The 24,840-nt window shown below is 40.9% G+C and overlaps 1 protein-coding gene across 1 annotated transcript; it reads right to left on the bottom strand.

Annotated features, from left to right (window-relative positions):
- Positions 1 to 219: 219 nt before the first annotated feature.
- Positions 220 to 22,474, bottom strand: LOC143371200 (uncharacterized). Its single transcript, XM_076816151.1, has 9 exons — positions 22,424 to 22,474; positions 21,772 to 21,921; positions 18,334 to 18,523; positions 17,577 to 17,731; positions 13,725 to 14,009; positions 8,056 to 8,245; positions 5,689 to 5,929; positions 368 to 438; positions 220 to 302 (listed from the first exon to the last, which is right to left on the bottom strand). The coding sequence occupies exons 1-8, from the start codon at positions 22,472 to 22,474 to the stop codon at positions 408 to 410; spliced, it is 1,293 nt and encodes a 430-aa protein (XP_076672266.1). The 3' UTR covers positions 220 to 302; positions 368 to 407.
- Between the last annotated feature and the right edge of the window lie 2,366 nt (positions 22,475 to 24,840).

Here is a 24,840-nt window from a genome sequence, read left to right on the forward strand (position 1 = left end):
TACATATAATTATAAGCAATCAAATTTTTATTAAAAATATTGAACTCAGAACAGTACTATACAAAGATTATTTGAACATTTGATCGCAAAGTGTACGGAAAGAACCAACTCAACTATACAATATTGAATTTTCATCGTTTAATGACATGTTTTATAAAAATCACTGATCAGATACAGCTAAAGTTTTTGAGTCGTTATACGTATCGATCTCTACAATTTTCCATATTAATGCGGGCCCGTACTGAACAAGGCCTTTTTGTTTGTTTTTGTGGGATATTAGTTACTTAAGACTGCATATGATTCTGAAACGCATGCAACATTTAAATTCTAATACGTGGATAACAGTACTAACATGTTGACACCTTACTTTTATGTTTATTTGATGAAAAATAGCAGTGGGGGCGTAACTATGGAACCAGTGTGCCAGGTGGAATATAACTGAAAAATAAAATTAATAAATATATTACATTTTACACCACTAGACAGTACATTTAATATATATATGTACATACAGCCGGCTCATTCGATTGTGGCCGCGCCCCTTCGATTAGTGATCGACTTCACATGGTTGGCTCTTTTTGGCCAAGATTTCTACAATATTTCGCGAACATTGCCACGCCATAGATTCCCGTCTAGAACATTTTTATTTCCAGGAAACATTACTGTGTGGGAATTATCTATATTCGTACGGCGCGTACGAGGTATTCGCCACGACTAGGAAGGCACTACAGAAGTCCGAAACTCGCTGATGTGATATATATGTGTGTGTGTGTGTGTGTGTGTGTGCGTGCGTGCGTGCGTGCGTGCGTGCGTGCGTGCATGCGTGCGAGCGTGCGTGTGTGTGTGTAGTTGAAATAATGAGTCCAGTAACAACGCTTCTGAACGTTTCTGCACCTAGCTTCGTCGATATTAATTTATTTCCAGCAGCATGGACACAAGGCGAAGTAGACAATTATTAAGGGTTATCAATTTCAATTTTTTGAATGTGTGTAAATCTGACTTCTCTTGTGTGTTCAGTACGGGTAAATTTGTGTTCTTCTTTGAATTTTTTCACACGTTTTAGTACCAGAGATCTGATATTGTTTTTTTTTTATGGTGTGATTCTGTGATTTGTGTGATTTCTGCGCATGTGTGTCTCGATAACAGAATTGCCTACAGTGGATATAATAGAAACAATGAATTTTACCGATGATGAAATGATAAAGAACAGATAAATTTTGTCGCGGCTTCTCTGAGGTGAGTGACCTTGTGCGACAGTGATTTTGAATACCACTGATCGACACCTCCCCTGACTTGCTCCACTTGCACCGCTACGCACGTTTTGTCTGATTTTAGGCATATATTTAAACGCTTATAACTAACAACCGAAGCCTCAATCACAATATTGTTATTCTTAATTTTCGTCTTATTCTGATGTCTAGAATCACCCTTTAAATTTATTCCCATGTGTAGCCGAACACCCTGTATATATCTTCAACAAGCTCACTGTTTAACCCTTTTGCAACGGCGCCCCGTTCCGCGGAAGTCCGGTCTGATCAAGCGAGTGGTTTGATTGGAAATGAAACAGTGGATCACTGGACCAGACTAATGTATACCCAGCTTAATCGGCGTTCGTCTGTGCGGGTTGGTTCGTGGATGCTGTATATATCCGGAGTTAAAAGCGAAAGGTTTAAAAGGGCGGTCTTGACGTCAAATTGTGCAAGTTGCGTGTCAAACGTTCCTCCAATTATCAATATTGCACTAATAGATGCAAACTTGACCACTAGACTGAAAGCCTCCCCATAATCTACAAGGAAGAGGGAGAGGTAGAGAGAGAAGGGGAGGGGGAGGGAGAGAGAGAGAGGGAGAGGGTCTGGGTTAGGGAGAGGGAGAGGGAGAGGGAGAGGGAGAGGAATGCAAGCAAAGCGTCAGATATTATAAACTTGTGATTTCTGTTAAATAAATTCCCGAAGATGGTTTTGAAAAACGGACAGTTACAATAGAGTACCCCGTTAAAGACGTCTTTTAAACGCCTATTCAGTCCTACTCCAGGCGTCTAAAACACGGGGGGAACAGAAGATGTTATTACGTGCTGGTTTAAAATGTACAACAATTTACCGAACGGAGTGAAACGGTAAGGAAGAGTACAAAATTTTGAGAGAATGCTCGTGTCGCACATTAACAGTAGAGAGCGAGGAGGTGTACAGCACAGTCAGCAGCGACGAATTAGGGAACCACGGGAACCTGTGCCTTGGCAGTGCCCTAAAGCATATTCATGAAATACTGTAGAATGTTAACGACGACAAAAGGCCAACCATGGTAAGCTATTCCACAATCGAATCTCGATTGGCCACAATCGTTTGAGCCGTGTGTACAACAGCGGGCGAAGATTGTCTCGAACAACTCGCACTCACATAGTGAGAGAAGCACGAAGTGCGGCATTCCCATCTATGGTATGGTATTCTGTGACGCGGATCACTGCGCCACGCGCATGTGACTGTTTAGGGAAGATGACGCAAAGCTCGGCGTAGAGGGCGCCACTAGCGCATGTACATTCTGCGGGTTTGCATGAGTGCGCATGTGTGAATGGTTTACGCGCGAATTTTTTATTTGTGGAATGTATGAAGTGGATAGTTTCATAATGTTTTACAACACATCGATGACAAATGGCACGTGTGCTGGTGTCGTCACGGGTGAGAAGAAATTGCAATCATCTTCCCCATTTCTAACTTCTGCTGTAACAAAAATTCTTCGAGATTTACCCTGATAATAATGCTAATACGAAAATTATACTAATGCTAATACAATTCGATTCTTTACCGTAATAAAATAATAGTTTTTTTCTGAATATTGAATAGTTGCATAAAATATGCGGAGGCATTGGGAAATACTGTGAGAACGCCATCTACTAAAGTAAGCTCTGTAATCGGGTCAATCGCATTAGAGGACTGGTGTGACACAAGTATTGAAATAGTGTAATAATGTTTTTGTCATTAAATAGGCTGTTAAATTCTACAAAATCGATCATCAAATAGTCGAAATTCCCAATACTGCCAATTACATGTGACAGCTAACCCGATTAGACTGCTTTAATTTTCGCCACCAGATTGCGTAGCGGAAATAAGAAAATGCCAATACAAACGCAATTTTTGTAAAATAAAATAACTAAAAAATGGAAGAAAAGAAATTTAGTTCACTTATAATGTATTTTCCAAACCTTTTGTAAACATTTATATTGTTTTTACATAGGAAATACGTATATTCTGTATGTACGTTTATCTATTGTTAGTATTTTGCATATAAACATAAACATATTTTATATTACATACACCATCTAAAAACGACTATGCAACATATTCTGCGTGCTGTAAAAGGCATTCCGTAGTGCTATTTATTTCTAGTTTATAAATATCGTTTATAATAATAATAATAAATGTTTATTCAACTTCACAGCCAAGAATTGGACTTGGTTTACAATTTCCTACTTCACTTACAAGCTATCTTACCCATTCATCTTTCTCTAACACTCTCTTCCTCATAAATAATTTCTATACAATATAACTCTTTATGACGCTAGTTCTGACTAGGCTATATCAGTCTTAAGTTGACCCATTGCCTCTTTCTTGGCTATCTCCTCTTTTGTTGCCTTTCTCATGCCGCCCTCTTTATTCTTTTCTTCTTGTTTGTAATTTTTCTAACCAGTCTATCGTCTTTGTGTCTCTTTTTCCGCTTATCACGTCTTCTAGATTGCGCTTACTTTCTATTTCCCTACATTCCCTAATTAAGTGCTTTAGGTTTCCAAATTCATCCCCACATAGGTCACAGCGTCTTCCCTCTCATTTCCAGTCCCCCCCCCCTCCATTTCCCTGTGTCTTCCCTTTGCGATACACCTGTGAGTTTTCTGCTATACTGACCGTCCCTTTTCCTCAATGTTTCCAAAGTCGTTCTTCCTCGTTTCCTCATTTCCTTTATTGGCGTTTCGCTATATTTTTCTTCCTGACTCCCTGCCGCCTTCCCCTCACCCGCTATCCTCCCTTCTTTTCCGTTCCTTCCTAACCTCGAACACCTATCACCCTACCTTACCGACCTATCGTTCCCGCCCGTTCCTTACATCCTAACCTCACCATCCCTGCCACAGGTTTCTTGTCTCTAATATCTCTACCTCTTCGGCTTCCCTTCAACATTTATTACCTCGCACTCTGCTGCTCCTACTCCAATCTTGTAAATTAACTCTTATAACTCTATCCTCGCACTCTCACTTCAGCCGCTCACTCACACGTACTCTAACCAAGTTCAATATCGTTCATAATAGTATATTCGAATTAGTATGATTTTTGCAAAACACATGTTATATTTAATCAGAAAAAATCTTTAAAAATAGCTGAATTTTTCGGCTGATCCCAGTAGAATGACCCCTTAAGCGGTATAGAAACATATGTTTGGAAAGTGTCTAATTTTACATACCTACTTAATTTTCCTTAATTTATGTTTGTATTTTGAAAATATGAAGTATTTTGTTTGTTTTGTATTTTAAGATGTATAAAATAAGTATTGCTGAAATGGGTACATTAATCCGCCGGCGATCGCTCGTGTGTACTCAGTACACGGAGGTCAGTTTTTGGCTGAAAAAACCGTTTTACCGTGATACATTCTTCTCCGCACCCCTATGTATTCTTCCAGCGGACAGTTTTGCATCATGATACGTACTTGATAGGTTCAAATTCAGTTTGGAAGTGTCTCTGATTGAATGGAAACGAAAGTATGCCGCATATCCTACCGGGCAGCGAGCGCGCCCCTGTACTCATAAGTTTCCCAGATGTCCGCCTCCGATTGCTTTGGTCTTTACATATGTTTTAGAGGACAGAGAAATAAGAAACAGGTGTCTTTTTGTTTTGGCCTGTTTGCATGTTTAGTGGGTGAAACCACCCATCAAATTTCATAAAAATTTGAAAAGCCAAACCAATCAGAGACGAATACCTGAAAACTCTATAGCTTTGAGGTGTGGTGTCACCCCCAAAACATACAAACAGGCCAAAATAAAAGGACACCTTTTCTTATTTTTCTGTCGTCTAAAACATATCCAAAAACCAACGCAATGAGGAAGATGGCTGCAACTCTTTCCCACCCGTGATGCCACCAGCACACGTGTAAAACATTATGTAACTACCCACTTCGTACATTCCACAAATGAAAAATTCGCGCGCAAATCATTCACGCATGCGCACTCATGCAAAACTACAATACATGCGCTCGTGGCGCCCCCTGCGCCGAGCTTTGCGTTTTCTTCCCCATTGGAGACGAACACCTGAAAATCTTTTAACTTTGTGGGGTGGTTTCACCCTTTAAATATGAATATCTTATTTTTCGGTCCTTTAAAACATACCCAAAATTAAAAGCAATCATAGGCGGACACCTGGGGACATCTTTCGCTTTGATTCAATCAGAGACACTTCCAAACTGAATTTGAACCTGACAAGTACGTATCATGATGCAAAAATGTCCGCTGGAAGAATACATAGGGATGCTGGGTACAATATATCACGGTACAACGGTTTTTTCAGCCGAAACAGACCCCCGTGTACGGAGTACACGGCGCGACCGTTCGTGTAAAACTTTTAGGCGCGACCACCGGCGGGTTAAGAAATTAAATGTATACACTAATCCTGTTAATTGCAACGTATAAACAGAGTAAATAAAACTAGGGTAAACCTTATGTTGTATGTAGTATTATCTTCCATTGGAATGGTGGGAGAATAATAATCCGGTTTTTCAGCCCACGGATGTGTGATTGGATCTGGAGATTCGACAGGTTGATAACTTAGTTGCATGATGGTTTCCGATTCCATTGGAATATTCGATGAATTATACGTGCGTACTGGGGCGTATTTTGGAACAGAAGTCAATGATTTGCAATCGTTTTGTAGATAGGAAAGTCTGTGAGTAGTACAACCTATAATTGAAAATTCACCGTCATATAGTAACTCTGAAACCATCGCGGGATCTTAGTCTTATATTTTGTATAATACTTTTTATATTTTTATGGTTCATTGCCAGGGCATGTAGTAATATTTTTATAATAAGTACTTTTTGGGCTTATAATAGGTGTTTATTATGTAAAGAAAAGGAACAAGTAAATAAAGTTATACTTATTAAAAATAACACGCAGCATGAACTTCTTGATTTAATAATTAAATACGCTAATTATAATTAGAGTAGTAAGTCGAACGCCGCTTCTGATTGTGAAATTACATATAGGTACCTACTAAAGTATTAAAGAAGTAATTCATGTCATCATTTATTTACCTTGTTTGTTCTGATCTGTCTGTTACGCATTTTTAATTACATATTCAACATATCTTACTGTTCAAAACAGAATTATTATATCCTTCGAAATAAAAAAAAATATCGTCTACAAAGACCATTTTGAATGGAGCATGGAGCAATAAGAAACAACATTCCGTAGCCCTGTAAACTGCAGAGGTAGAGTTGATCGCGGCCTCTAGGAGACGCTCGCGAGCCCCCTGCTTCTTGTTTGGCAAGCCGCCCCGGAATTTGCATCTACGCGTGCAGGCAGGCACTTCCGGTGTAGCTGCCGATGCAGAGAGGTCGGTGGTGACTTCGCTCCTCATATTTTGTGAATTTCTGGACCTATATAGTTCATCAAATTGAGTGCAGTGATTGTGTATTAATAGTGAGCGGACCGCCTTCAGTGGAGTTTATCTCTTTTTTCGCCCGGATGCGTGTTGAATCCCTTCTACACTCGTGTTTGAGGCCGGAATGTCGGGGACGACTGGGCAAGGCGAGAAGCGTCTCTTTTCGCCCACAGACGAAAATAAAAAAAATGAAAGAAATAATTCGATTACAAGACGCAGGTGCCCAAAAAATCGGAAGACTCAACTGACCCCGCTAGATCGGTTGCATAAGGACTTCTTAAAAGAATTCGGTGCCCCCCAGAAATCTAAGGTTAAACCTAACCTCAATCTTGCTCGAAAATGCGGTATCGGGACGCCGCCAGAAGAAAGCCCGGGAGGCTCGGGTACTTCTCAACTCAAGAAGTTGCCGATAGATGGATGGGAGCTTCCTAAGAAGACAAACAAAATGGCCATGACCCAAGGGAAAGCACATTTGGTTGACAGTGAAACGAACCACTTCTTACCGCTTTCTGGAGAAAACGATATAGACCTTGATGGAGAAGAAAAGGATACTTCCCGTCCTGATCCATCCCTAAAAAGGAAGATTCTGAAACCTCCACCCATAAACATTTTAATGTCCACAGTGAACGAGATTATCACGATCATAACATCACTGAGCATCCCCAAATCGGCTTTCCTAATCAAGAAAACCGATATAGGGGGACACACGATATATATAAATAGTATTGAGCAATACGCAATCATTTGCACCAAACTAACCGATTTAAAAATACAATACTACACCTATACGCCGAAGCACTTGAAGCTCAAATCTATATTGCTTAAGGGCATCAGAGGATCTTTCGAAGCAACGAAGTCAAACAAGAGATCTCGGATCTAAATATCCCTGGTGCCGAAATCATCAACCTCTCAAAATTTATTTTCGATAAATCACAACCTAACAAGCATCACTTTCTACTGCAACTTTCAAGTGAGAGCAAAACCACACAATTATTAAAAATAAAGGCAATCGCATACCAAAAAGTTAGATGGGAGCATCTGAAAAGCCTGATCTATTCCAATGCAAGAATTGCCAGCGTCCGGAACTGTCACCTCCCATTTAGATGCGTCAAGTGTGCCCAAACACACACACCGAATGCTTGTAGCATCAACTCACAAGAGGACAGACCAGCACTCAAAGCCTCCAAATACAACACTAAACTACAAAAAAATTAATAGGATTTCACAATCAGTCAGGGAGAATTTGCCTTTTGCCCAGGCAGTAAACTACGTTAAGCCGCATGCACAACCCTACATAGGACCAACCTCGCTGCCACCACTGCCTAGAGGAGCCCCCCTACCCTCCACATCATTGGGAAATTTCCCTCAGCGAGATGACAACGTATATAATATTGTTAGTATAAAATATAACAACAGTACATACACTCCATAGGTGACGATGCAGGGATAATACTATCATCTCGTCGAGAATCCGGTCGTGTAGGTAGGCATTTCCAGGTATAGTCATGCTTTTGTGTAGTGACATCCTGCATAGGTCCTTTACCTAGCATTTGCTTGTTACAGGGGGTTATTGGTGGCTCCGGTTTCACACACCAATTTCCTAGGAAACTCATCTGAAGTAAACATATGAATTATGTATATCAATATGAATTTGAAGCCTTAATAGTTGAAAAATATTATGTAACGCTTAACTATAACGCTAATTCCCAAATATAATATAGAGTTCAAGATTTTCTTCTCATGAAAGAATTGTTGAATGCAGTTACTTACTTTAGAGCAGCCCTGCTTTAGAGTAATTATGGTCATGACGGAATACAGTGCAATTACTTGTACGATTACATAATAATACTAGACTAATCATAGATAGTTCCTATACATTGACACAATTACAAGCCATGGCTGTCCAGACTACACTTGTTAACTCTTGGAAACAGAAGATTCATATCCGACTTGACCTTTTTACTTAATGTCATAAATAGCCGAATAAATTGCCAGCCCATACTAAAACAACTCAATTTCAATGCGATCACTAAGAGCCTAAGGCATCGTAATCTCCTTAACATAAAAAGTCATCGAACCCTCTATGGCAAACATAATTGCATGGATCGCATATGTAGCATTGCTAATTCTTATTACGACCAACTTGACTTTTTCTCCGATTCAATAGATACGACCCGTACAAAGCTTTTATGTATGTTGCATTGAATGTCTCATATTGTATATTCATGCTTTTATTTTTTCCTTTTCCTTCTCATTTTATAATTAATTGTACCAAAGGGTCGTCTAACCTGTCTATTGTAATTAAAAATTAAAAAAAAAAATACTGGCGATAATGTTCTAAAATTCCGAGATAAATCAAAACATGAGTTCTTCATATCAACTGAAATTAATAAGTCCCTCACGGTTTTACAATTCGAGTCTTGGTCTTCGAAATATAACTGACTAAATCATATACAGGGTGTTCCTCTATCTATAGTCAATACTCTAGGCGGCGATTCTACACGCGGAAACAAGACGAAAATCAGGAGTGATGGAATTACGATATAGGCTTCGTTTTCGAGAAAATTGACTTTGAATTTCGGCTAAATACGCGTGCATTGAAGTATAGTTTTAGGCGCTTGAGGGGTACGCGTAGGTAAGCGGAATGTCCTACGGATAGTTTAACGCGTTCCCCTTATCTCCGCGGGCCCCTCAGGTGCCAAAAACTGTACTTCGGTGTACGCGTATTTAGCTAATAAATCAATAATAATTTATTGATAAATGTCGCAAATATCAAAATGTTGTGGATATTTTGATATATCTATAATATCGTTAAGGTATCGTTGAGGCGAATAGAAGCGGCTGAGATAGAATGCAACGCATTAATTGTAATAAAGTCATTCAGAATCTATTTATTTTTATTTGAACATATTCCAGGCAACATATTAGTGTATTTTAGGTGTTATTTTGTTCTTCTGTCTGAAAGAATTTGTATATTTATATGCATGATAGCAAAATATACCCGCGCTTCGCTTCGGGCCTAAGAAATATTAAGAACTCCACGGAAACAAATTTCACCACCCCCTTAGAGGTTGATTAGGGCAAAATCCTGAAATTGATTTTTAGGCATTTGTGTGGGTAAGCTTTGTATGTAAAAACCAAGTTGATATTTAATCGGGCCTAAGAGATATTGAGAAAATTGGTGGGCTGGCGCATGCGCAGTGAGTCACTATTTGTTATTTTCTGTTTTATTCGCATATTACATAATATTTTGTCTTGCGTTTTTGTCAATACTTCTATTTAATCATTCCTAACGTCTCTATAATATGTATTTCTTTAATATTCGCTTAAATCATAAATTATATATAAAAGTATTTACAATGGGTCTGCGCGATAATACAGGATGGTTTCGTGGTAATGTAGAACAGTTCTAATTTACCGACTATCGACTTTATTCGGTTTGAGTCCCCGTCGGACGTTACACTAGTGTATTGAAGTCCAAACCAAAAGTTCACCTTATGTACGTTTCCTGTATTTTCTCTACTTTTTCTGCTTCTGTCTTTCCTCAAATTTCTGACGCGTACAGTAAGATACTTTACACTATGATTCTGAATATTCGAAAGATTACCATTACAAAAGACGTAGTCTTTAATGAAAGCGATACACAATCAACTACGGCGGAATCTAAGAAGAATTACTTCGTGCATGAGTGGACCACAACGGGAGTGAACCAGGAGAGAGGTGAGCTGCTGCAGAATATCTTCGAGGATGCACAGGAGGCCTTTGAGGATGCGGAGGATCGACCCTTGGGAGAAGACGCCGCGCTAGACAACGCAGGAAAAGACGCAGGGGAAGCGACGTGCCTGGTCGTTCGCTTCGGAATGGCGGGGCTATCCAAAAGCCCTCTCAGTTCAGGGACTCTGAGTTTGCAGCCTGCTCAGCAGCAATCGAGGAATCAGAAACATACGAAGAGGCAAGCTCGTCAACGGAATCAAGTTTTTGGACTCAAGCAATGAAAGAAGAGATGTCTGCATTGAACGCAGAGAATACGTCGGATTTGGTAGAATTACCTTCGGATCGTCGAGCCATAGGATCCAAGTGGATCTACAGAGTGACGCGGAAGCCTGACGGAAGCATGACTCTATTCAAGGCTAGATTGTGTGCTAAAGAAAGCTGAAGTCGACTATGTAGAAGCGTATTCTCCGGTTATAAGATACCAATCGATTTGTGTCCTCTTGACCATAGCGGCTAAGAATGACTTGGAAGTTAAGCAAATCGACATGAACAGTGCCTTTCTGAACGGCGACTTAGACGAGGAGATCTTCATGGTCCAACCCCAAGGAAATCTTCATCGGTCAGAGGAGCCACGTGGACCGGCTTCTGAAGCAATTCAGAATGGATGACTGCAAGCCATATTCGGTTCCCTGCGATCCGAATGTACAACTGCACGGTGGACAGTCTCTGACCAGCAGCGAGGGGATCGCTAATATGAAGAACATCCGGTACCGGAAAGCTGTCGGTTCATTGATGTTTTTGGCCACTGTGTCGCGCCCGGATATCATGTTCTCCATGGGCCAGGTGAGTCGATTCCTAAACAACCCCGGCTCAGAACACTGAACGGCGGTCAAGCGCATACTGAGGTATACCCAGGGTACAAGAGGTGGGGGAATCAGGTACAGAGCGGGCGACATCCGGCTATCCCTATACTCAGAGGCCGACTTTGCGGGTGACCTGGACACGCGCAGGTCAACCACGGGGTATGTCAGCGTGATGGTAGGAGGTCCTGTCACTTGGTCCTCGCAAAGCAGAAGTGCGTAAGCAGATCGACTGCCGAGACGGAGTAGGTTGCGGCAGCGGATGCAACGGTGGAAATCATCTGGCTTCGAAGATTCCTGCAGGAGCTCGGTATCACTATGGACGGATCGACGGACTTGTTCATGGACAATCAGGAGCATGGAACGCCACAGGAAGACGAAGCATATCGACGTGAAATTTCACTTCATTCGGGAAAAACTGCAAGACCACACAGTGGTTGTGTCCTATATTTCATCCAATAAGCAGCTGGCCGACATGTTTACGAAGGCTCTCCCTAAGGACAAATTTAATAGACATTGCAGTTCACTTTCGATTGTGCCAGTAGAATCAGTAAATGAGAGTGGCAGTGTTGTAATGTTGGAGCTCCGTTACTGATCTGGCTTAATTGCCGGGTTGGTGGCACTGCTCTAGCGGGTGCTTCGCTTCAATTGTTCAACACGCCGTGGTAAGCGTATCAGTTTTTGTATCAGTATCGTTTTACATTTTTCATTACGTTAATCCCTGATAGTTATCTGTATTGACATATATCCTATGTTTCTTAAACCAACTGCTACTTTGTAAACCTAATTATAATAAATAAAGAACAATAACCCGTAATGAAAATAGTTTAAATTTCATTGGCATGCCATTTCAATGTTGATTTCAGTAGGTCGAGTTTTGGAAGAATAGTATTAGAAAACTTAGTCTGCTCTCCAAAGGCCTCTGTTCACATATCAGTTCCGTACCGTCAGTATCAGTGTGAACAAATATCGTTTCCTTGTTTTACAATGAAGCAGATCACACTTGTCCGTGCCAGTGACGTCAGGGTCGAATCTGTATCCGTACCCTCAAGCTAAAATTCGGTGGCCATGATATTCTGGCTTTTTTACTGATGCTGCTTTGAAATCGTTTGAATGGAACCTTTTTATGACCCAGTTGCGTCTTGGGTCGAAGCTTTCGAACCACGTGCGTCGGGGTTCGAAAGCCGTAAAATCATAAAGACAAAGACACAAATAGGCCATTCAGTAATGAAAATACCAATTTCTATATTTCGTATTAGATCTTCGTAGAAGTATAACCAGCGGATTGCTAGTGTTTTTTTATGAAAATGATGCCAAACGTGCTAAGTAAAAAATTACTCTACTTTACCTCTCCAAATAATTATATATTTTTTTAACCAATAATAAGAACGCATTTTCCCCTTAAAAGTATGACTCAAAAGCTTTCGATTGCTGTATAATAAAACTCCCGTATCTTTTTCTGAAGATAACTACAATTACAAGAGGAAAAAACAAATTTTTCTGAACTTTCACTAAATAGCTTGATCTCTTTATTTTCAAGACATCTCGAGTACCAAACGATTTATGACTAAATCACCAATATATTTATTTTTCCTTATTGTCCTACGAATCCATCAGAAGAAAAAACATTAAAAACGGTGCGGCACATCCAGAGATATAGGCAAACAAATGCTCTGTGCTACGCTAACCCATGTGTGCCTGTAGCGGGAGGAAATGATAATGTGACCTTTGAGGGTTAAGGATAGGGTTGCACTTGGATCGTGCGTCGATGTAAGGGGGCACATTGCATGAGGGCATGCTGTTATTGTGTACGCGAAACGTACAATGCAATGAGTAGGTCAAATTATTTATGAACGAGTTGTGAGAAAGTCGAGATTGATCGTCATATAGCCTAACAGTAGTGTTGTCATAGTCAACATTATTATTGTTATGTTCCGCACTAATTATACTCCACATCCTCCCCTAATTATACAGTAATGCAGGGAAATTAATTCCTTTGGACCGATCACAGACACTCACAGCCACTCGAGGTCTGTAACGGGTGGATATATCGCGGGGCCAGTTTTTCAATTCATCCACTCCGCTCGTACCCGCTGCCGGGCTAGTCGGGGCAGTGTCAATTTGCCGGTGGAGGTGACCGAGAGAATATGGCGTCAGGCTCCGCAGCGTGCGCGGGAGAAGCTGGAGAAGCTGGCTCTTCGAGCCCCAAAATGCCAACTCCTGCTAAGCATGGAAGCTTGGCTGGGCAGAAGCTTGGGTAGACTCATCTACCGAGCGACGCAGGTGTTCACTGGACATGGGTGCTTCGGTGCATACCCGTGTCGCATAGGCCAAAAGATGCGACGCCGAGCATGAGCTGATCAACGCGGTTACCTTACGGCGTAGTTGGGAAGGAACCTCTCGTTTGTAACAACGGTGTGAGCTATGCTGCGCAGCGAGAAGTCATGGCCAGCCATGGTCTCCTCCCTGATATGAAGTTAGGAAAGCTTAAAATATGGATATTTTTTGGTTTTCTTACTCGATTAATAGTGTCATAAGCTGGAGGACAAGGTGAAGGAAGAATGTTATCAGGCTGTCGAATTAGGTCTCGTTTATCTCCTCCGCAGCCAAAGTAGCTAAGGCGATATGTAGTATTATTATCAGAACAACAGCCTGCGTTTAAGACATTTTCCGTCTCCTGGAGAATAATAGGTGAACGTCTCTTCTCTGAACATGGCCAATAGCTCAAATTGTATGTTGTGCAGCCATCCATACGTTCAACAGGCGGGACATATTCTTTTTTTGCGTTCCATGGCGGCTCTTCCTAAAAAGTGTAACAATTTATACTATGGTGACTTTTTATGTACTTAATATTTATTTCAAAATTATTACTAATTTTCAATATACAACACGCAGGAAATAGAAATAGTATATGTACTATTTTTAAAGTATTTATGATTGGGTCGAGATTACGATGGAGACTTGACATAAGTCACACGTCCTCATGCGTGAACTTCAGACGATGCCTAGTGACTCCAAAATAGATAGTTATCAGGTAGTACCTGACTATTTAGCCCAGGACTCAGCAACCGGCGCCCGCTGGCCACATACGACTCTTCCCCGACTTGCCAGCCTTGCAGAGCAATAGGAAAGTCATCCCGACCATACAGGGTGATTCTCCAGCGACGCCTGTCAAAGAGATGCGGCCTGGTAGCCCGTGGCGAGGACAACACCCTGCAGTGTTACGCAGATTTTATGGCTTTCGACCCTCGAAAGGGTCTAACTACCATTTAAAAGTTAGAAATGTCCAGGATTTCCACATTTCTCAACAGGTCTTTGCGAAAACGACGCCAATCGATTCCTTATGTGTCGCCGATGAAACTAACACCAAAACGACGTCATTCGGACCATAATGAAGGAAATTCCATGAAAAATTGATTTATATCATTTCAAGATGACTTCCTTAATAATAGTCGGATACTCCAGATTAAAATCATACCAAATATAATGACAATCGGACTACGTTTACACAAGTAATTTGTATTCCTTATGTAAAAGTAGTCCGATTTACATGACATTTGGTATAATTTTAATCGGGAGAACGTCAGGAATCCATTGGTGTCATTTCGATATCGAGCCGATGAAGAATGAAGAATAAAGAATAACGAATTCCTTAATATGCTGAAATGGATATTTCACCCTCGACTGCGGGGTGCCGACCTCGAATCGCTGCGGTTGGCCGAGGATTCATACCTGTTTCAGAAATAAAATAATTCTTTATTCTTTATGGTGTTGATATGGAAGTGACAGCGATGGATTTCTTATGTTTTTCCGATGAAGATCGTACCAAATTTCATGTAAATCGGACTATTATTAATGAAGCCAACTTAAAATGATATAAAACGATTCTTCATGGAATTTCCTTCATTATGGTCCGAATTACGTCGTTCTTGGTGCCAGTTTCATCGGTGAAACATAAGGAATCGATTGGCGTCGTTTTGGCAAAGATTTGATGAGAAATTCGGAAATCCTGAACATTCGTCACTTCTTGATGGTATTCCAACTCCTTCAAGGGCCGAAAGCCATAAAATTCGGTGAAGGGTAAAAAACTGCGGAGTGTTGTCCTCGCTACGGGGTACCAGGCGGTATCTCTTTGACGGAGGTAGCTAAAGAATCACCTTGTAAATCTCTACAGGGCACTGCGGTATCGTTTTGAAGTTGCAGATTAGAATCTCAACATATTTTATCTACGAACAAAAAAAAACATATCTATTCTAATTTCAAACGGACCTGGGGGTCTTAATTTGATACACCGCTCCCGCAGAGGAGCTTCGGGGGACAACACATAACTCGACCATTTTTTAATATTTCTGTGCAATATTTATAGAATATATTCATTAATACATGCCCTAAATATAAGAAGTATAGAAATAATTGTCAACCTCATAGTATCATAAAAAAAAATCGTGAAATTTGGTAATGGTTTGAGCGTCTCAGGATGGCATAACCCCTTAAGGTGTTAGGACGAAGCAAAGTTATAGTCATTTTCAGCAATTTTTGTGAGGGAGGTAATTAAATAAATGGAAAGTTCAATATGAAGCTACGTGTTGAGAGAATTTGAAAACCCCCCTATTTTACTCCCTGCCGTACGATTGGCTGAAGGACTGTACAATACGAACGGGGCTCTAAACGATCCGATCGGTGACGTCACACTTCCGTCCGCAAGAATATTTTCAGTCGGTCAACAGCCTGCATTATAAAAGAACCAAGCTCTGCTACCAAAAAGCTGTACAAAGTGTATATAATCATTTTCACCTGTAACAATATATATCTCACGATTTATTACCACTAAATTCGTTGTTGTTCAATAACCTACAACACCACAGCTCTATCACCGCCATATTGTACGAAAAAAAATATGAGTTTTACAGTCGAGGGTTGTACAACAACAGGCTCCATAATGCATTTTTCGTTCATTTTATTATCTCCCTCAAAAAAATTGCCGAAAAAGACTATAACTTTGCTTCTTGCAAGGTGGCCTTATTTAGGAGAGACACTGTTCGACTTTTAATTTTCAATTAAAAGCTGTTAATTTAATTGAACTACACTCATATAGATTAAAAAAATCTTTGGTACTTTCGTTTCAGATGACTAGGACGGTCGCAATTCGTGCGCCCAATGGGGCCCGGTGTTTGATTATATAACCTGCGTTTTGGCGTGTAACTTGTACAATTTTCAATATAATACAATGCAAATTTTTTTTTTTGATAGTTCAAACACTACTAAATATGTGTGCAAAACCCCCGTCCTGTTAATGCGATAGGTTTTTCAGAATTAATTTCCAAATATCGCCTTCAAAAACGAGTGTCTAGGGCAGGCCCTTTAAGGTGCAAATACTTTCTCAAGTTTTGGGACCCGAGCAACAGCCGAGCGCGGAACTGTTACGTTGCTAACTACAGCATGGGCTGCGGGAGAACTGCAACACTGTGCGCGCGTCTATACTGGCTCGTACCATGAGTCTATATACAGTAGCGTGCAAAAGTATTCGGCCACCATATAAAATCGCAAAACTTTTTTTAAATTAATCCAAACGACTTGAGTTTTTTTAGAAGCTAGAAGGATTAGTTTGCTAAGTGACGTAATTCGTCGATTCGAAAAAAATGCACTTGGTCGGAATAGCAAAAAAAAATAGTAAAAGTCGTTTTTTACCTTTTTTTATGTACCTGCCATGAAAATTCAAAAAACCCGTTTGTAGGTTTAAGTAAGTTATATACATGCCTAAAATTTCATGAAAATCGGTTAACGTTGCTCTGAGCTTTAAACCCCTTAAATAAGGTTATCGCAGAATAAGGTCGAAAATCGCTGATTCCGGGAATTTCGAGATTTTTCATCTTATTCTGTGATATTTCAGCCTCCGGACGAGCGATTTTTTAACGTAATCGGGTTCAAGTCATAGAGGCCGAGAGTATAAACAAACTGTAACATATCAGACGTTTCTGGCCAGCCATTTTTATAAAATATTTCTTAAAAACTGAAATTTGCAGATCGTCCGATTAAGCTGGTTTTGGGTTTAAATTGAAGGTTACGATTAAACAGGCAAAAGATCCTTATGCAATAATGTTCCAAAGTCAATACATTTGCTGAAAAATAAAAGTTTTTGTTGTTCTATATATATAAAGTATCTGGATATTTCAGATCCTCTTACGGGATAAAATTGGATTAAGAGCGAAATGAACACTCATTCACCGTATACGACCGGTAATTTCTTGTTTTCAAAGAACGCTTCGAAAACATCTGCTTGCCATATTTCTGCTTCCATATTGTATGTATGTACTTAACCTATGCAATAAGTTCAACTATGAAACGTTACGGACGAAAAAAAGAAAATTACCTTCAGAGAAGTTTCATTTGGCCAATAGCTAAGTTTGTACGTTGTACAGTCATCCATGGGGACATCTGGTTTCCTATATGTCCTTATCGGACCGTATGGTACAGGTGGCAAATGACAACCAGATTCAAAATAACTCAAGTTATATGTCGTATTATCTACGGGAACAACAATATTCTTATTCTTTTATAAATTGACATTAAATTAGAACCAATCTTTTTTCTTGATAATAATATTATTTAATTACTAAATCAGTGTATTCAACATTAATAATAATAATTATAGACAGCAACCTCTGTTACTATAGTAAAAGTCACTGTTACTGCAACTTATGTTATGCAGATATTACTCTTACGACTTAAAGTAAGGTTGACTAAATGGTGGCTCGCGAGCCACCGGGGGCAACCCGGCCTTGCTGCTACACTGAACGGCCCCCTCCATACCTCCCAAACTCTAACGATCCCAGTCAAAAAGAGAAGAACGAAAGGAGTAGTCGACTGCGATCGTCAGTGTCTGGTAGGTATGGAGGGGGGCCGTTCAGCGTGGCAGCAAGGCGGAGGTGCCGTGGCTCGCGAGCCACCAGTTAGTCAACCCTGACTTAAAGTATTAAGAAAGGGAGCATTGAAATAATTTTGCATTGTTATTGCAGTTAATAGAATTGAGTTTTGTAGATTTTATCTTTTACTCTCTATAAAAAGCAAAGAATACAAGCAGAAAGACAAATAAAATGTATTTACTGTGTTCAATGTTATATTCTTACCACTTATCGGTTCAGCCTGACAAAATAAGTTGTCCTGTGCTTTATAAGGTTCTGCTGATTCAACGCACTTCCACGTATAGTCATGTTTTTGAGTAGTAACGTCTTGTATAGGACCCCTGCCAAGCCACTGTTTTGCACATGGTGTAATACACATTTCTGGTTTTATGCACCAATTACCAAGGTAACTTCCCTGAAATCGCATCACATCATTCGATATTTGTTTTTCGCTGTGTAGTATGAGCGCAGTTAGTATCAAGTATACGATGTATGTCATGATCAAATATGAAAATTCTAGAGATGACGAAGGATAAGGATAATGGAACTGATATTGCTAAATTTGTAAAAGTGAAAGCAAAGGCAGGCACTTAAAGAAAAATGAAAGATCTTCAGACGAAAACAGTTTCAAAAGTTATATCTATATATATGAAATTCAAAAAATGTAGTTATGTAGGTAGGTATGTATGTTTGTTCCTCAAAGGCTTCTATACTACTGGACTGATTGTGATGCGGTTTTCACCGTTTTATACAGCATTTCTCCGGAAAGCTTTTCCTGTATGAAACATTTATATGTGACAGTAGGAAACCGAGCAGTGACGATTGTAGTGAAGCCGAGGAATGACGATTTTAATGAAGCACGAACAGTGCCGAATTTAGTGAAGCATTCCTCGGGAATGCTCTATAGCGTGGTGGGGGATCTTGGGACCAGTGATCACCATCTACAGGCTCCCCCAAACCAACGTGAATTTCGCCGCGCGGAGCGAATCCGCCGCGGATCAGATACCACTGCCCATAAGCCACCACGTATAAAAAACTGCTGCCTTATCTGATCTGCGGCGCGGAGCGGATATTCGCGTTGGTTTGGGGGAACCTTAACGCAGGCTTGGGAATTAAGTGAACGCGGCTGCCGATTTTCAGAGGCAACGCCTCCTTTCTCTCGCCGCGCGTATTGTCCCCCGCGGCGGCCTAGTTGCTTGGAGCGCCTCAGGCCCGTACCATATTGCGACATTGTATCAATAGGTTTCCACATCGTCCCAGAGCACGATTTTCGATGCGTTTTTGTTTTGTCAACACGCCACGCGCGGTTCACGTGGTACGGGTCTGACAATGAGGCGCTCCAAGCACCTTGGCTGCCGTGGGGGCCAAGACGCTCGACGGGAGAAAGGAGGCGTTGCCTTTGAAAATCGGCCGACGCGTTCACTTAATTCCCAAGCCTGATCAAACGTACAGGGCATACGATTTTCTTTTCTTTCTTGCCGAAAGCGAGGGCGAGACGGAAGGAGAGCGAGGGAAAGGGACCGAAAGCCGAGCGAGGAGTACTTTTTCGGGTGTCTGACTCGCAGCCAGGGCTGCCGGGAAATCCCCACCGTAGTGTAGGGGGGACATACGCGTAGCGTCGGTTGGTTTGACGTTACGGCGCGGCGTCATCGCGCCGCACTGTTGTAGATGTGTTCCCCCTCCACTGCGGTAGGGATTTTCTCGGCAACCCTGCTCGGACCGCTCCTTGCCCGCCCTCAGTCCCTACGATCCACGCTCATAAAGTATAGGCCAAACCGTGCTATTCGCAAAAAATACTGTATCTAGAAGTTTTTAGAAAATTCCAGAACTTGACACAACATTCTGGAATTTTTGCAATTAAATGCTGTTAGAATCAACCCGGTGGATAGGTCTATAGTGCTTTTTAATATCGTCTGGTGTTTTCAAACACAATCCGTTTCCCCTTATTTTACCTTCTTACACACCGTGATAATCAAAATTTTACCCCGGCAACACCGGGTACTTTAAGCTAGTGACATATAAATTGAATATTGATATATTATGTGTGCGTAGTAAAATTTTCTTAAAAATTTGTGACTCGGACACAAGGAAAACAAAATTTTAAGTAACGATATATATCATTTATAAAAGCTAGAACATGATATATGAATAAATATATACATATGTACAGTACGCATCTGGTGCTCATCATTGTACTTGTAAGTTTTCTTTGAGTCCGAGTTATTTATTTGTATAGTATTAACTTTCTAATTATTTTATGTGTCGCTGAAAAGATAAGTATTATTAGCAATAAATGTTTTATTATCAGTAAAATCGAACCGTCAAGTCATACGAAATGCCGGCAGTAGCAAATGTTTTGGAAATTTCATGACCCCACCGAATTATATTGCGGGACCTGCTCTGCACTGGGGCCCCACAAGGAACCTAGCTATATATACTTACACTACGCGCCTACGAGCCTGCACCTACACTACTGCAGTTCTCCTCACTGGTTCTACCTTCAGTAACGGCGTACGGCTAGTTGCTCGCCGCTATGAGCTGAAAAAGACTCCCTATGCAGCCCTGCCATAGAGGCTCGGCCCGTCACGGCCCCACTCGGTGGCTGTATAAACCGACCAGTCGCGCTTGCTTATTATGAAAACACTAGCCCGGAATGCTTAATTTTTGGAAATGGTTCTGGCCAACCCGGACCTATGTTACCATCGCCGCATAGGTTTATCGGCCTCGAATGACCATAGGTGAATGAGATACGATGACGAAAGAAATTAATGCAGTTAAGTCTGCCACATCGGAGAGGTCAATGCCTGACGTTAGTATCACATTCGAAGTTAGAAAGAAATGGCATGATCTACGGAAGCGCCTACGTGCCACCTTCATGCACAAGCGTGCAGTGCGGTGGCTGGCCAACTCAAGCGGTTTCTGACGCACTACCACACCGCGCAGTGAGTGGGTAGTTCCAGCCGCTTCTGCACCGTGCGGTGTAGCGGTGCCTTTTCTGAAGCACCACCGCACTGTGCAGTGCCATGGTGCGACGAGTCGAGGTTATGTGTCATGCGATTCTGATTGGTTGATTTTGGTAGGACTAAAGATTCGTTGGAAATATAACCTCGACTCGTCTCACCACGGCACTGCACGGTGCGGCGGTGCCTCAGAAAAGGCACCGCTACACCGTACGGTGCAGAAGCGGCTGGAACTACCCACTCACTGCGCGGTGTGGTGGTGCATCAGGAACGACTTGAGTTGGCTAGGCACCGCACTGCACACTTGTGCATGAAGGTGGTGCGTAGACGCTTCCGTACATAATCTCTGTGACGATGCATCCCTGATGAGTAAGATCCTTCCTTCCATGCGGGCCGGGCCTATGAAAAGTTGGAGAGCAATTCTGAAAGGGCGGATGGTTTAAGACGGATAATGCGGATGCCTTTGTGTAAAACACGGCAGAAAGGCCATGTCTCTGCCTTCGGAGGGTGGCAGTGATCACTCCCTCCGCGTCAGCTCGCTTAATAATAATAATAAGTCTCCCCCACTTTCCCGTGATCAACATTACGTTTCGATTTCATCAAACCCCGCTACATTGAATGCTGAAAGTATCTATTTAGCACGGAATGGCCTTACTATGTTACAATATTTTTAAATCAACAAAAAGTAGTCTTTGTTATTTACCTTGTATGTGGTGTCATCAGATATTTCACCATCACCAACAGTTAACCAGTTTCGGGGTGGAACTGGGTCAACAGTGTCGCTAGGGCATTCCCAATAGGACAGTCGGTATGTTGTGTTATTATCCATTGGTATACCCGATCGCCAATAGTACTAAAACAACATTTATTAATGTACATATATGAATGTAATATAAAAGTTAAATAAAATTAGGTAAATGAGAAAATCAGGTAATAGGTGAAACAGGCTAAGAGGAAATTTTGTGAAAATAATGGAAATGGAAATGAGAACAGAATGAAATAGTATGGATGGAAATTGTACGGCAGCAAGTGAGAAGTTGGAAAGAAGAAAAACAAAAAATAGGATGGGAATGAATAGGTTTTCGTATGAAATCAGTACATAATTCCAACGTTTCGGTCAGTGGTTGCGATCATTTTCAAGGAAAGTTAGATAACGGAAGAATACTGCGTATGCTTTTATGCAATGATCGCGTTTGCTAGAAACGTGCGACGTGCGAGTCAGTTGAACAGTGACTGAGGTAAACAGTAGACACAAGGCACGAGCAACTAGAGGGTAAACCAGAGTGCGGCCAAAACGATGTCAAAAGCGGTAAACGTTTTGAAATAAATAGGAAGAACGAAACTCCAAACCTCACAACCATACTGCCATAATACCACCAATTATTGCTTATGTGGTAAAAATCCATCACTCATAGGTGTCCAAAGATATAATTACATAACGTTGGCAGTAATATGTAATAATGGTCAAACCATAGAAAAAAAATATAGAAACGAAAATTCTAACAGAAAGACATCATAAGGCATTACTCCTTCAATAAGGTTGCGTAATAGTCCTGTATTTTAGGTGTTTCATACCTGAGATTTACGCTCGGTTGTTTAATCATATGTAGCGTTTCTAATAGAACTCTCTGATTCAGATTGGCTTCTCTATCAACAACTTTGACGTTGTCAAAGTCAAATCTATGGTCGAACTCAAGTGAGTGTTTTGTTAAAGCAGTGTGTTGGAGGGGAGATAAAAAGATATTTCTTTTGTGCTCATAAATCCGTCTTTCCAAAAGCCTAGAGGTTAGCCCAATGTAAACCTGGTTACAACCCATGCACGGGATTGAGTAGACGATGTTAGAATTTTTAGACAAGGGTATTTTATCTTTGATTGGAGGAAACAAATGTTTAGTATAAAGTGGTAGTTTAAAGATGGTGTGTATTCCTGCTTTTCTAAACATTCTTTTTATATCATTTGAGATGTTATTACTAAAAGGTATAACCACCGTGTTTTTCCAACTAACTGGTCCAATTTTTTTTTGGTTTTCTCCTCTTTACGTTTCTCCACTAGTAACGGATGATAAATCTCAAAAATGCGCGCACGGATAATCGCAGAGACCATCTCTCTAGGGTAACCGTTACGTTTCAACGCGTCTTTAACAAGAAGCAAGTTAGCTAGTCGAAATTCGGGGTCAGAAAGTAAGATGGCACGATCTATAAGTCCCTTTATCAATTCTATTTTGTGTTGCATGGGATGAGCAGAAAAGAAGTTGATAGCCCGACCAACTCGGCTTATGATACCAATTGGTAATAAGTTTATTGTTTGATCTGATAACTATTGTGTCAAGAAAGGTTAAACAAGAATCCTTTTCGATCTCAAACGTGAATTGAAGTCTAGTATGGAAACTGTTAAAAGTATCTAGCAATGTTTGCATATCTTCTAATTTAATGCAGGTAATGTTATCATCTACGTATCTTTTATAAAAATTAAGTTGAAATGGTACCTTTGAGAGAGAAACCGTCTCTAACCTTTCCATTACTATATTGGCGATGACAGGGGAAATTGGAAACCCCATGGCCGTTCCAAAAACTTGTTTATAGAAAATCCCATTGAACGAAAAGATGTTAGCTTCCAATACAAACTTGACTGCTTGGAGAAAATCATCTCGATCGATTTTGGTATGTTGTTCGATTTCAATCCAACGGTGATGTAATACCTGTATGGCTAGATCAATGGGAACATTAGTAAAAAGAGATACTACATCAAGAGATACCAGTCGCATTGATTCATCAGGAACTTGGACCCTCCTAATTTCATTGCAAAATTGCCAGCTATCTACGGTGTGACACGAAGACTTTCCTACTATCTTGGAAAGTATGTTAGCCAAGAAACTAGATAGTTTGTAAGTAGGACCACCACTAGATGAAACAATGATTTTCTAAAACAAGGTTTCTTTATGCGTTTTTGGAAGCGCGTACGCTCTAGGTAGGACAGCATTGTAAGTCTTTAAACGTTTGCCTATATGTTCGCTTATTTGTTTTTTCCCCACCATACTGGAAATAATAGAGTTCGCTTTTCTCTCAAAAGTACATGTGTATTCAAATTTTCTAACAATATATGTGGTTTCATCATTCAACAACTTCATCACCTCTGAGTTGTAAAAGTCTTTACCTACTAACACTGTGGTGTTACCTTTATCAGATTTTAAAACCAATAAATTATTATTCTCTTTAAAAAAAAAAATTTGTTTCAATGATATCGAATTTAGATAACAACATATTATTGGGTTTTGCCAAATTGGTGGAGTAATTCTTCCGTTATCTAACTTTCCTTGAAAATGGTCGCAACCACTGACCGAAACGTTGGAATTTGATAATTCTCAAAATTGCACAATAGCTTTTATTTAATTACTTAATTAACCGAACCAGTGCGCCAAAATCATCTCTTCTAATTAGAATAGATACGTTACTGCAAACGGCGCGCATGCGCGAGGAAACCCGTCCCCAATCCCATCACTGGGCGAGGATGCCTTCTGGTAAGAAGACTGTGAGGCTATGATGCCAGATCGGGGACGGGTTTCCTCGAGAATTTCCCCCACCTTGCGCATACTACGCCGGAGCAGCGTGTCCGTGAGCTCGGCGCTTCGGAGACCAGCTCACGGACACGGCAGCTCCGGCGTAGTGTGCGCGAGGTGGGGGAAATTCTCGATGGAACCCGTCCTCGATCTGGCATCACAGCTGTGAGGCGGTGATGCCAGAACCGTGGGTTTTCGCCCACGGGCGCTACCCG

This window comes from Andrena cerasifolii, chromosome 7, assembly GCF_050908995.1.
Source record: "Andrena cerasifolii isolate SP2316 chromosome 7, iyAndCera1_principal, whole genome shotgun sequence".
Taxonomy (NCBI): Eukaryota; Metazoa; Arthropoda; class Insecta; order Hymenoptera; family Andrenidae; genus Andrena; species Andrena cerasifolii.